This window comes from Ambystoma mexicanum, chromosome 13 (genome assembly GCF_040938575.1).
Source record: "Ambystoma mexicanum isolate Mex_15411 chromosome 13, UKY_AmexF1_1, whole genome shotgun sequence".
Lineage (NCBI taxonomy): Eukaryota > Metazoa > Chordata > Amphibia > Caudata > Ambystomatidae > Ambystoma > Ambystoma mexicanum.
In genome coordinates this window covers 690751428-690763941 of record NC_090938.1, presented here as the reverse complement: position 1 = coordinate 690763941, position 12514 = coordinate 690751428, and the positions used below count along the sequence as shown (strand labels likewise).

Here is a 12514-nt window from a genome sequence, read left to right as displayed (position 1 = left end):
GAATCTAAGGAAACACCTTCAACATGCGTTTGCGTACGCTCAGCGGAATCTGGAAAAATCTGCAGAGGATATGAAGACTCAATATGATTTAAAAACAACCAAAAAGGAATACCAAGTAGGAGACAGGGTCTACTATTACAATTTCCCAAGGAACCAGACCAAAGAGCGTACATTTTTGCCAAGCTGGCGTGGTCCTTTTGAAATTGTAGATAAATGTTCACATGTCGCCTATAGAATCTGCATCCCCAAAGGCAAACTGACAGAAGAGAAATGGGTCCATATTAATCAGCTAAGGAGTTGTCACCCTAGGCACACTTTGCAGCAAATTGAGGAGCCAAGAGAGAATCAAATAGAGGAGACATCTGAAGCATGAGAATAAGAAAGAGAAGAATCAGAAGGGAACAATGGATTTATAAGTATAATTAGGGAACAGGGAGTATTTTGCATGTCCCACTGCTGTCCACCCTATTGGAGGGCAGTTAGTGGGAAATTGTAGTAACTGGTTTGTGTTTATTTCATAGATTTGTACTGGTTGCTCCTTCACTACCAAGAAGGACCTCCCCGGGGACATGGAAAGGAGAAATCGAAGGAAATCTGGGGGTGTCGCTCAACACCATAAAGGAAGATCCAAGAGCAAGCTGTGGGTGTCGTTCCACGTTTCAACGAGAGACAGCAAGAGGATCGTGGCACTCCGCTCTCTGCTGGAAGAAGGACTCATACCTGATAAACCCTGTTGTGCCCACCTGATGAATCCCACGTTGCCTAACTCTCCCTCGACTCAGAATCTCAGAAGAGTCGGGGGGAATGTGTGGGATATATTTACCCACTCAGCAGTACTTCCCCAAATCACCAAGCTGCGCATCTGCAGTCACCAGCAAAATGGCTGCGCTGGCTCCTGTGTGCGCCATGGCCTCAAAACTCTGTTTTGCATCGACAAAAAGATGGCTGCACCACCTTGCCAAGCACATATTAGGCAGGATGGAACAAGGGGGCACACTGAGGGAGCTTGCTAATGTGTTCTTACATATACAAAAGAAATAGGGTGAAAATGCAGCACTGCTTTGCTGCCAGCCCCAAAGTCTCCATTGAAATGGGGGTCTATTACCTTAAAATGATGCTGCTCTGACGCTATTCTTATCTGTTCTTCCTCAAACTATTTTTATTAATAAGGCACTGTCATGCCCATTCATATCCCCATTGTGATTCAGCAAAACCAAGTATGACCCCTGAATGACAGGCTCTGTCAAACCAAATCTGAGAAAAATCAACAAAGAAACTTTTCGCTGCACAGGAAAAACTTCACTTTTCAAGTTACCAAGTGTCAATGATCAGTAATTCAAAGAAACTTCAGCTCTGGGCTATGTCAATTTCAGTGCATAGGTGGTTTGAATAAACTGCTGCCTTCAAGAAAATAGCTATGGCTGCAAAACTGTGTGGGAATCCAGATGGAATGTCAAAAAACGAATTTGAAAGCAAAGTGCTAGCAGCTTGCACCACATGTGTAAAAATGGGCTTTGCAAACTAAAGAAGAAAAATGCTTGTTTCAGATTCCTAGGTTGAACAAAAACGTCTTCTTGCCTAGCAATAATAAAGGGGATTGTACTGTGAAAATACAATGTATGAAATTGTTCTATTTGGCAGGTTTTTCTCCAATTCAGAACAAAAATAAATATAATTAAATCAAACTTCAGTGGCTGCAGGGGGGGATGTCAGCCAAAAACAGGTTTCTGCTGAGAGGATGACAGAAACAAAAGGGGCCCTCTCAGTAGATACTAACACCCCAGTGATAATTACTAGGTTGGACAGAATCTGGTTTGGGCTGAGCCCTCTACAATGGAATTTCCAGGACACAGAAGTGTGGAGAAGGTGAAATAAACCTTCAATCAAGCCGGGAAACCCCCATCTTACTTTGGAGGAAATGACAATTGGTGGTAGCTGAAGAGGAAAAGAAATGGTCCAGTGCAGGACAAAGACCCGCCCATCTGTTTCCAGTGATTATTTTATAGATAAACTTAAAGACTTTTATCTTTGCAGCAGGACTTTGCAAAAATATGAAACTTTTGCAGTTGAAATGTGATTTTTGTGGCTTTCAAATAAGAGGTCTTGGCTGTCAATAGCATGTATGGGACACGAACGGCAGAAGAATGTGAATCATGGGGAAAGGACATATGATGGAATGTTAAAAATTAACAGAAATAGGCCCTATGATAGTATGTACGCATGTGTAAAGTTACAGAATGTTAGGCCGAACATTTCACACTGAAAATGACCAAAGATTATTAAACGTACAAAACAATGTCTCACAGATTGCAGAGTTGGACTGCAATGGTCTGCATATAATATGTAACCTGTGTATGTAATTTGCTAAGAGACTTCAACTGTATAAATGTACCATTTGTGGCAAAATCGGATTTTAGCTAAAGTAACTGTGGGAGGTTTTTGTACATTGTGAACTCACATCATAAATCTGACATCCTGCCCTTTAGGTCCTACCAGCTGAGAGCGAGGTGGGGACTAGCATCCCTGACCAATCCAGTGGGTTAGAGGTGTGTTTAGCTAAGCCTGCCCAGCCATATACTTCTATGATGTCACTATGCATTATAAATGAGAGTCCATGACAGAACTCTAGACCCACACTCTTCCTGAAGTTCCTGCGCTGTGTTCCTGATCTCCATTCATCTTGCTGATTCCAGATTTTCCCTAAAATCCCAAAGCATTGCTGACCCTACTCCAGAGCCCACTGAAAAACCCAAGCATAGCTGATTCCTACTCCAGCAAGGTCATTGATTCAGAAAACCCCCCACTAATATGCCATTAACAAAAAGGGGAAAGCAGTGGTACCTTTTTGCATCCTGAAATCAGACCGGCTTCCGGCCCACTAACTGCTTGCCCACTGACTGCATCCAGCGGTACCTGCGCCCTCCAGTAACCCGAATTGCCCTGCTGTTTGCTACCCAGTGACCAGACCTTGCCCAGCTGACTTTTTCCAGGCGCCTTGTGGTGACCAGATCCTGTTGACTGTTCAAAAATCCCAAAACCAAAAAGTGGACTGTGAGTATAATCCCCGCCCCATAGAAACACACAGCCTATCTTGTCTTGCCTTTGTCCTTATCCCACTCTCTAAGTAGTCTTATTTATACCCTGGTAACTTGTTGAAACTGTTAGAATTATCCTTGTATCCTGTCCTTAATGTTTAAGTGCTAGCGCCATCTCTTTTCAATTTTGCCTGGTCTAAATTATATGCCCTTGGTTATATTTGGAGTAATCAAACTAATTTTCATATATTTTATTGTTGGAGTTGAGCACTGGGGGGACAAGGTTGACCTCGCGAATCAACCTTGGAGCTTACTGTGTTCCTCTTTAACAATATAGTCTAGATAATTTCGTTTAAAGTAACCTTTGCCGTTCTTTCAAAACAGAAGTTTTCATTTGATCTACTCTGTTTCCCTAAAACTGAACCCCATTCCACCCCGAAAATCTCATCCAAATCTTAAGCTACTACCATCCTTTCACTTCAGTAATATCCCTGTGACATACATCTATCCCCTAGCCCAAAAACTACATTCCAAATCAGAGTATTACACCCATTTTTTATCAAAACCGTTTGTGAAATTTAAAGCGGGAGTTGAGAAATTCTGCAAGTTTCCAACGTGTTATTCGGCTGCAGCATGTTTTAACTTCCACTCATTTCCGAATTGTATGCTTCTTGTTGATCCATTGCCTTGTGATTGCTAGTGTTTGTGCATTGTTGCCATTGTGAGAACTCATATTTGCTTCACACATCTAACCGCACATTTATTATTTATTTGTTCATTTCTGAGTGTCATTTCATGCCCTTGCAAAGGGTTTATTTTGTGAGGGAAGGTCTGATTTTGATTCTGTTTTCTGCCCCTTATTCCTGACTACGTGCTGCTGCTTCTTTCTATCCAATCAGAATCAGATTAATTGTGGGTTGAGAGAACATTGCAGGGGAAAACCTTAACTTGGGTGCTATCTCTTGTAATTCAATAAGTGCACCTATTCATTTGTGCTTTGTATATGTTCTACTAGAAGGTTAACCAAGTGCATTGCTTACATTTCTATTGTAATTATCACCCCATTGGTAATTACTGCCCCATATTAAAAATTGTATGATTTCCTTTGAATTTTAAAAATAAATTAAATATTGCATTTTCACCACCGCCTGGCACATGGTCCTTTGTGACCCAGGGTATTTGTAAAAGGGGGTGTGAAACGAGTTGTTTACCATCTCAAATTGAATCCGTTTGAAATATAGAGAAAGGCATCTCAGTTGTGCGCTACATACTAGGCTGAGACCAAGGTGTGTGTTGCCCGATTTAAATCCTTAACAGCTAGCAACAGTAAAAGGCCATATTGCGGAACATTGATAATCATTTATCCACTTTTGAATTTTTTTTAACAATTGTCACACAAAACAATGCCCTCAGAGCTGCCTTGAATATCCCCAGAAGAGAGCATATCTCTGAAACAAGACGTAACACTCGCTGGCTGCCAGTCCAGGACACAATCAGATTCAAAACGCTGGTGATTACCCATAAATGTCTAATAAACACTGCACCCAAATATCTCACAAACTTGCACACCCCTACAGAAACCACTAAGCTTAAATGTGCTACTTCAGCTCAGCTTCTCAGTGTGCCCAAATACAAAAGAACTAATGCCGGGGTTGCAGCTTCCCAGTTGTTGCTGAAAAAAGCTAGAATACTCTCCTACTTGCCGTCAGGTCGGATCCATCCCACTCTTCATTCCGTAGAAAACTCAAAACATGGCTCCTAGCGCCAAATCGTTAGGACTCTCTCTCACCTCTGCTGCATACCACGTCATCTCAAACAGTATATCTATTCCTGACAAACTGTACATAGAATGAATACTGAAAATCTGCATATTGTAAATTGTATACTCAACCTTTATATATTGTAAACTTCTGTATTTTGAATGACCTTATCGCATGTTGCATGTGGTAACTTCTGTAAATGTTTCTTACCCTGTATTTTCAGCACCCAGATACCCGCAGGTTAGGTGCGCTCTACAAATGCTAAATAAATAAATTGCCCATCGTCTGCATTATTAATTGTTACGAATAGTTATGATGCCATTCCAGTCTTATAGACAACTTATTTGCGTTGTGCTATTTCTATCAGGAAATTTTAGATTAGAAATGTTATATACCTTAGACAATATGCTTACTTCAACTCTGGCATTAATGCCAACAAAATGCGAAAAAGCCAAACTAGGCACAAAAGGACATTCTGTCTCAGAAATCTATGGCAAATATTGCCTAGATGTGATCCCCATTGCTTACCCACTTGTCGAAAAAGTCCATCCAAGTTAAATGAAAATGTGTTGTCTATTTCTGTAGTTGCATCAAATGTCTTGTGATGCTGTTTCTCTACAAAAAGGCCCAAATGTATAAGTCCAATTTGCGAAAAATGCACACTAATTATATCTCTGCGATCGTTTGCAATAGGATCCTTGGTGCCTTAGTATTGTGTTTTCCCATGCATAATGAGAATCCGAGCGGAAAAATGGTATACTTTGGTTACAGTGAGACTGTAACTTCTGAGTTTGATGCTGCCCACATCGAGGGTGAATAATTTAAGAGAATGAGAGTGAAATATTATTGGGCGCCCGTGTGGTGTGCTGTGAACCGCGTGGGTAGTTTTCTTAGCGATTGATTAGAATGCAAAAATGTGTAAGAATTCCATTCAGTGCAGTATTTCATGCATGTTACTTAAATTGACCATGATGCTCTCACCTATTTTATTATATTCCAAAAATAACGGTTACAATCTCGACACAAGTTGAGGTTTTCCTCCATTCAATAAAAAATTCGGAGATGCATGACATGACACGTTACCGAGGGAAATTAACAATCTATCAATAGTTTACCTTATGTCAGTCACTACGCGTCGTGATTGTTCTGACCCTGCCATCGTCCGGAGTAGCGTTGTGATGCAGTTTGGGCGGCTTGACATTGTTTATTTCCGCCATCACAGTGTCACGTGGTTGGGATTACGCATTGTGTATCATCGCCGATTAGCTCTTAAAGGGCCAGTGATCGGGTGTTTCATTGTATTGGGTATATATGTGTCCAATGTATATGTGAACTATTTTAAAGTGAATGCACCAGGTGCCTTGCTGTTGTGTATTGCTGGGTACCATGCTGCTCGCCTCGCTCTCGAATTGGATACAGAGGATACTACACTTGATGCATGTAATACATGCTTATTTTATGAGCATATCAGTCAGGAATAATTATTGACTGAATTGATTGAAGTGTCTCATGTCTTTGTTGTGATTGCATGCATCTGTAATACAACTATGGTACAGGTAAAGCCCAACATGATTGGTGTACTCCATTGTTGTTTGGTGTTTGTATATGACTGTGATGATACTAAAAATTGGATGCCAGTACCTGATATGAATACTAGCATATTAGCTTCTCCCATTCGTTTACATATACTATATAATCACTTTGACTTATGTGCCCTTATTAAGCTCAGGTTAGCTTGTTGCACTTAAGATGTGGCAACTATATGTACACCCGCAATTCACTAGCAATTCTGCTGCTAGCACGTCCATCCGACCAACACTACTGTTGCAGAAAGAAGGAGGGCGGCGATGGAGGGTGGCATAACGCACCCTCCGGTCTCAGTCTGCCCTTCTGCTATCGGTTCCCCGTATCAAACTGTCATGGACAGGTGGCCGCGCCTTCTCTGTGGCAGCTGCTAAAGCCTGGAATGAGCTGCCTTGGGCTCTTCGAGCTACTGCTGACCATATAGTCTTCCAGTGATCTCTTAAGACTTTCCTCTTTTAGGTATTTACTCTGCTATCTCACTTCCTCATCTCTACTGCTTAGCGCCAAGATGCCCTTGGGCGTATGTGCGCTGTACAAATATATATAGCATAACTTAACTAAGCTATCTGAAGCTTTACCTATAAATATGACAGAGATACCCCTTTGCAGCATTTTAAATGAAGGCCTTGTGTTTAATGCTAGGCCCTGCACAACATACTGTTTCGGGTATCGAATGTTGGGCTACGTCCATTCCCAATGCAGTTCATGGTTGGATGTTCTCATAAGTAGAGGCAAATAAAGGTTATTTACCTTAGTGACTTCTGTACTCGGTCGTTATGTCCAAACACACGTGGGGCCTGACCTCTTCAACTCCACTCAGGTCATTATGTACTTCAAATGTGCAAATAGGGAAAACAAGATTTAGATGAGGAATGTTTGGAGCTTGGGAATGGGCAGGTTCACCTGCTTCCAGTTAGCAACACTGCAAAGGAGAAGCACTCATTGTATTCTATTTCTTCTCCATACATTTTCTGAATTTATTACAAATGTTTTTCCAAAGCCACCTGTTATTATGTTGTTCTCCTATATGTATTTGTGCTTCTGTAACCGTCTGTTATCCCATAACCCCCGCTAGTTTAATTATCTGATATCCTACCCTAAAGTTCCTGCTTTTGTCATCTGCATACCTCCCACCAAAGCCCTACAGCTCCTATTTGCTGTTCTCACCTAAAGCCTCCTTGTTTGATCTGCTTTCTACCCCGAGAGACCCTTGCTTGTAATTCCTATGTCCCTTCGCTGAATACCATACCTTTATTATTTCTGCTCCTCAGCTATAACTCCATGCTCCTAACTCCTGTCCTGCCCTAAAGCCATGCTATTATCATCTGCATTCCTTCCCTTAAATCCCCAGTGCTCGTAGTTTATCTTCCCTCCCATAATGCCCTGCTGCATTTATTAGCTGCTGTCTTCACCAAAATCTACTTTTTATTTGCTGTCCTCCCTACACCGTCTGCTTTTATCATCTGCAGTTCTTCCATAAGGATCCTGGTTTATAGTACCTTCTGTGTGTCCCAGTAGCCCCTTGCTTTTATTTTCTAATGTCCTCCCCTAAAATGCTCTCCTTATATCATATAAAGCCCCCCCCCAAGTTCTTTACTTTTTTATGTGCTGTCCCATGTCTTGAAGCCAAGTAGGATCAGCACAAGGTGGATATTTGTAACCTAGGGGTTATTGGGGCTATTTATAGATCTAGGACAAATGAGGGAAAACGCAAAGCAAAACTTAAACAGGATGTTCTTAACAGTGCAAGTCTTTAACTTGAAAATGTGATTCTGGATGTGTCTCCGTTTTATGGTTCTTCGATTCACTGGCACTCCATTTCTTGGGGGTTTAGGTGTCTTCACACTTCTTTCTTGTCTCCTTAGTTGATAAATGCAGGCATCTGCTTCTCATCTTTTATTATTATTTATTTATTGCTTATAATGCGCCACATGCCCGTAGACCTCAGGGCACACGCGCAACATAAAATGGACAAGAAACCAGGTGGTCTGACGGGGGGTGGGGTCAGGGAGACAGTGGATAAGATCCTCCTCAGCCTGGCTAAAGGTTGAACAGGTGGGTCTTAATGGATCTCTTCAATTCTTGCAGGGATGGTGATGCTCTCAATGAAAGAGGAAGGACATTCGACTCCTTGGGTGCCAGTATGACAAATCTTGTTCCCCCAAATTTGAAAAGCTTGAAGCGCGGGTGCAGCAGTTTGTTTGTCATTGGAGCATAAATTAAGCCTGGGATGTTCAACAGTCAGGTGGTCATTCAGATACTGAGGGGCAGTAGTTGTCCAGCTAGGTTAACCTACAGTATGAACTCCTGGTTCCTTACCACCTGTGTTTCCGGGTCCTAGCTGAATTCCTGAAGGCCCTGTCCCCGATGGCCTCTTGCCTAAAGGAACCTTTCCTGCCCCTCCTGTCTAGCATAGCTTTCTTTTCTCCTGGGCTACCTTGGTGCTTTGCCATGTGCTTGTACCTCCAATCCCCTCAGATTCATCCTGCCAAGATGTTGGGTGGAGCACCATAGGATCTCTGTTTCTCCTTCACTCCTGGAGGGTCATATCCCCACCTCTCTCTTTATTTGCTTTCTTCCTCATATCGCCTACTCTCCCCTCTAGTGTCCTTACTATCCTCCTTCTGGTTAGCTCTTCCAATCTGCACCTTATATCTTCTTGAAACCTCCCCTTTTTCTTTCCTGTGATGTTCCTTCAAGCCACCATTATATTGTTCTCTCATCCTTCGTCTCCTAAAACCACTTCCTTATCAACTCCTTCCTTAGCCTCTCTAAACTTCCCTCCACTCACTTACCTCTGTAATGTTCCTTTCTGCCTCCCTTGTAGACTTCTCTCCTTCCGATGTCATTTTTCAACCTCCTTCTTCTCTCTCCTTTCAGCCTAATACACCTTTCCTCCTTTTTCTCCTGATTTTCTCTCTTCCTTTCAACTCTTGATATCTCTTTATTTCCTCTCTCTTGCCCCCTTTTACTCCCTCTGCTTTGATTTTCTCATCCTCTTCTCTTCACACCTCCAGCCTCCTCAATTATTCTTGTCATCTCCTCCCCTCCTGTTCTCATCCTCACAACCCTCTCTGTCCAAACTGTATTCTTGGGCGTATTGTTTCTCTTCCTTGCCTCATTCTCCCTTCTCCTCTTCTCATCCTCCGCATCCCTTCTATGCCTTTTGAAAACCACCTTCTTGATAATGCCCTCCTTTCACCGTTCCTTCCAGCTGCTCTTTCTGCACTCCTTGCTCCACCTTCCTTCAGTCCCAGTACGTGTACATATATTGCACGATCATTCATTGCTCCCTCACTGCTGTCAGACTCCTTACACTCTTATACAGGCCTGGCCCTTACCCCCAAGCTCTGTGTTCTAGAGTAGTACTCCTGAGCATGCTTGTTCAGGCTGACATACGTTTGGGCCTGATTCTGTTAATTGCTTTCACCTTGCAATAATGTTTCATTGCTGCATGGTTTGGCAACCTGAACTGAGCCAATTTCAAGCTCTGACCTCATCTTGGTTCTCCTATGCGTTGACAGGATACAGCAAAAGTGGGCCACCGTCCCACACCCGCTCCCAGTTAGACATTGATTGTGCTGACTGGGCCCTTGATGCCTGCATCATGCCACTACCATGTTTTTCAATGGTAGTAAGACATTCAACAGCTCTTTTCCCTTTAGACTGCCATAGAGAGGTTTATGGTTTACAGGGTCACTCAGGCGTTGACCCTCTCTCAATACCTGACCATCACTCACCCCTCATCTATATGCTGCATCCCTCCCCTGAACCACCCAGTTTTTATTATTGGCTGTACTCCATTAATACTCTAGTTTTATTTAGTTTTCTTTTTTCCGCAGGGGAACGCCCATTTCAATGTAACCAGTGCGGGGCCTCCTTCACCCAGAAGGGAAACCTGCTCCGCCATGGCAAGCTACACACGGGAGAAAAACCTTTCAAGTGCCATTTGTGCAGCTATGCTTGCCAGCGTAGAGATGCACTGTCGGGACACTTACGTACTCATTCAGGTGAGTCTAGGCGGAATAGCTAAGTGAGTCACCCTAGAAATCAGTATGCAAAGTGAAATCAGTGTGGTAAATGTTAATGGTAATTGGTCTTGTACTGTGCACTGTGGCACTTTGTGTGGTCTCTTGGAAAGGAGGGCTGTGAGGTCTGTTAGCGGGGTTGAGAAGGAGAAGAGCAAGAGAGCTTTGATGTGCTGTTGGCTTCAGTTCTGAGAACCCGGTCACTGAGTTTTTGGTTGGTATTCGTCATGTGGTGTGGAGGTGTGATTGTGTATGGTTTGTTTTCATGTTCGGGTTGTGAAGTGCATGTGGTTGATGGTGCAGTAGAGGTGTGGTTGTGTTTAGTTCAGAGTTTGAGGGTGCACATACAGAAGGTGAGTTTTTAGTACGGTTAGTTGGTGGCAATACTTTTCTAACATCTGACCTTCTGTCTAAATGCAATACATTTCCCACCCCCAACCGTTTGTTTCTGTGCGATGCATTTACCTCCCCCAGCAATTCATCCAGGCAATATACATTTCTGTCCCCAGCATTCAATCCTAGCGCAGCACAGTTTGTGCCCCCAACCATCCCTCTTAGTGCCACGCATTTCTCACCGTGGCGTTCCAGCTAATTGCGAAACAACTCCCGTCCTTAAGCTTCTATCCATTTGAGATACACTTCCCACGCTCAACACTCCATCCAAGTGCGATACCCTTCTTGTCTCCAGCAGCCCATCTGTATGTGACACATCTGCCACCCCCCGCGGTCCATCCCAGTGCGGCACACTCCCCAGCTACAAGCAATCCAGCCGGGTGTTACACACTTCCCACTCCCAACAGTCCATTGAAGTGAGATGCACCTCCAATCCCAGACAGTCTGTCTGAATCAACATATCATGATACAGAAGCCACACAGGACCCGACCCTGAGCGCAGCAGGGAGCACAAGGCCCGGCTACACCACCAGACCATTGTAAAGCATGTTGCTACATAGACCCTCTGATTGGTTGGCATGCTTTTCCAACCTTGGACATTTGGATCATTAGCAGTAAGTAAGCAAAACAAAACCCAGGTGCCGAGAACAATGTCAGCCGGCCCACTTTCCCAATTAGTCCATCATCTCTCATCGGTCTGGCCCTAAGCCAAGATTACTTTATAGTTGACCTTACCGTCTGTTCTCCGTTCTGGGACCTTGTAGGGAGTGTAGGTACAACATTATTTTTGTCTAGAGCCATTGTTTTCGATTTCTGAATCACGTGTGAGGAGACCACGATTTTGTCCATTTCGACCTTCCATTTACTGCTATTTGATTTAATTAAACTGGTTGTCATTACTCCTCTAGGCCTCTGGAGACTTGCTCACTCCAACTTTCATAGGCTTTTCGCATCTTTGATTGTTCAATACATGGCTCTTGTGGGTGTTTCCTTCTTTGCCTAATCTAAGAGAAATATGTCTTACGTACGTGGCTTATTCTTTTTGACCCCCCTTGTGTCTTGCAATTATTCCTTGATGTGGCATCCTTGATCCTAGGCCAATAGACTCCTCTTTATTCCTCAAACAAAGCTGTTTTTCCAGTGTCTCCTGACTCTACTCCCCTGGTCTGTCTCAGAGGTAGCTTGATTGATTTTAATACGAGTCCAATGTTCATCTTTCCATCATGGCCGCTTTAGCCACGTTATGTTTTCTTCTGCAACAAGCTTCTTTATGTTTCATCTACCTTTTGTATAAACATTCACTTTGTCTCTACTCACTAATTATTTTGGTGCACCTGACTTCTTTGTATTCGTTTACATGTTTCTCTTATCATTCTAGTTACATCTTAATTCTTAAGTATTTGTATATTGTTTCATTGCTTCTTCGTATCTGTCCCACATGACGACACTCTGCTCTCATTAGATTTCACTTATAGTTCTTCAATGTCCAATGGTGTGTGCAGACATCCTTCCACCCTCTCAATGCAAGGGCACATTCGATATGGTTGTCTGAGTGTATACCTTTTCTCATACACTCGATGTGGTATTGGGATTATACCTGGTGTCCCACATAGGGCTCTTCTCCTGTTGTTCCAATATGATGGAGGTGAGGGGGTGGGAGCTAGGGATGACAAGTCTACCTGCTCTTCTACAAAAGCTAAATTCTGGTTGGTAT

At 43.0% G+C, this 12514-nt stretch overlaps 2 protein-coding genes across 3 annotated transcripts in view; one reads left to right on the top strand and one right to left on the bottom strand.

The window, feature by feature from the left end:
- LOC138521724 (uncharacterized) overlaps positions 1-6063 on the bottom strand; it is a 249845-nt gene extending 243782 nt beyond the window's left edge. The window contains exon 1 of one of the 2 annotated variants that reach the window (XR_011283102.1): positions 5911-6063. Coding sequence is in view for 1 of the 2 variants with exons in the window: in XM_069634765.1 (XP_069490866.1) it covers positions 5911-5996 (86 nt within the window). In the remaining variant the exon portion in view is untranslated. The remainder of the gene's footprint in view (positions 1-5910) is intronic. The other variant, XM_069634765.1, reaches the window with a different exon arrangement.
- Positions 1-12514, top strand: part of IKZF3 (IKAROS family zinc finger 3) — a 571204-nt gene that overhangs the window by 447462 nt on the left and 111228 nt on the right. The window contains exon 5 of the mRNA XM_069634764.1: positions 10222-10389. Coding sequence (XP_069490865.1) covers positions 10222-10389 — 168 coding nt within the window. The remainder of the gene's footprint in view (positions 1-10221; positions 10390-12514) is intronic.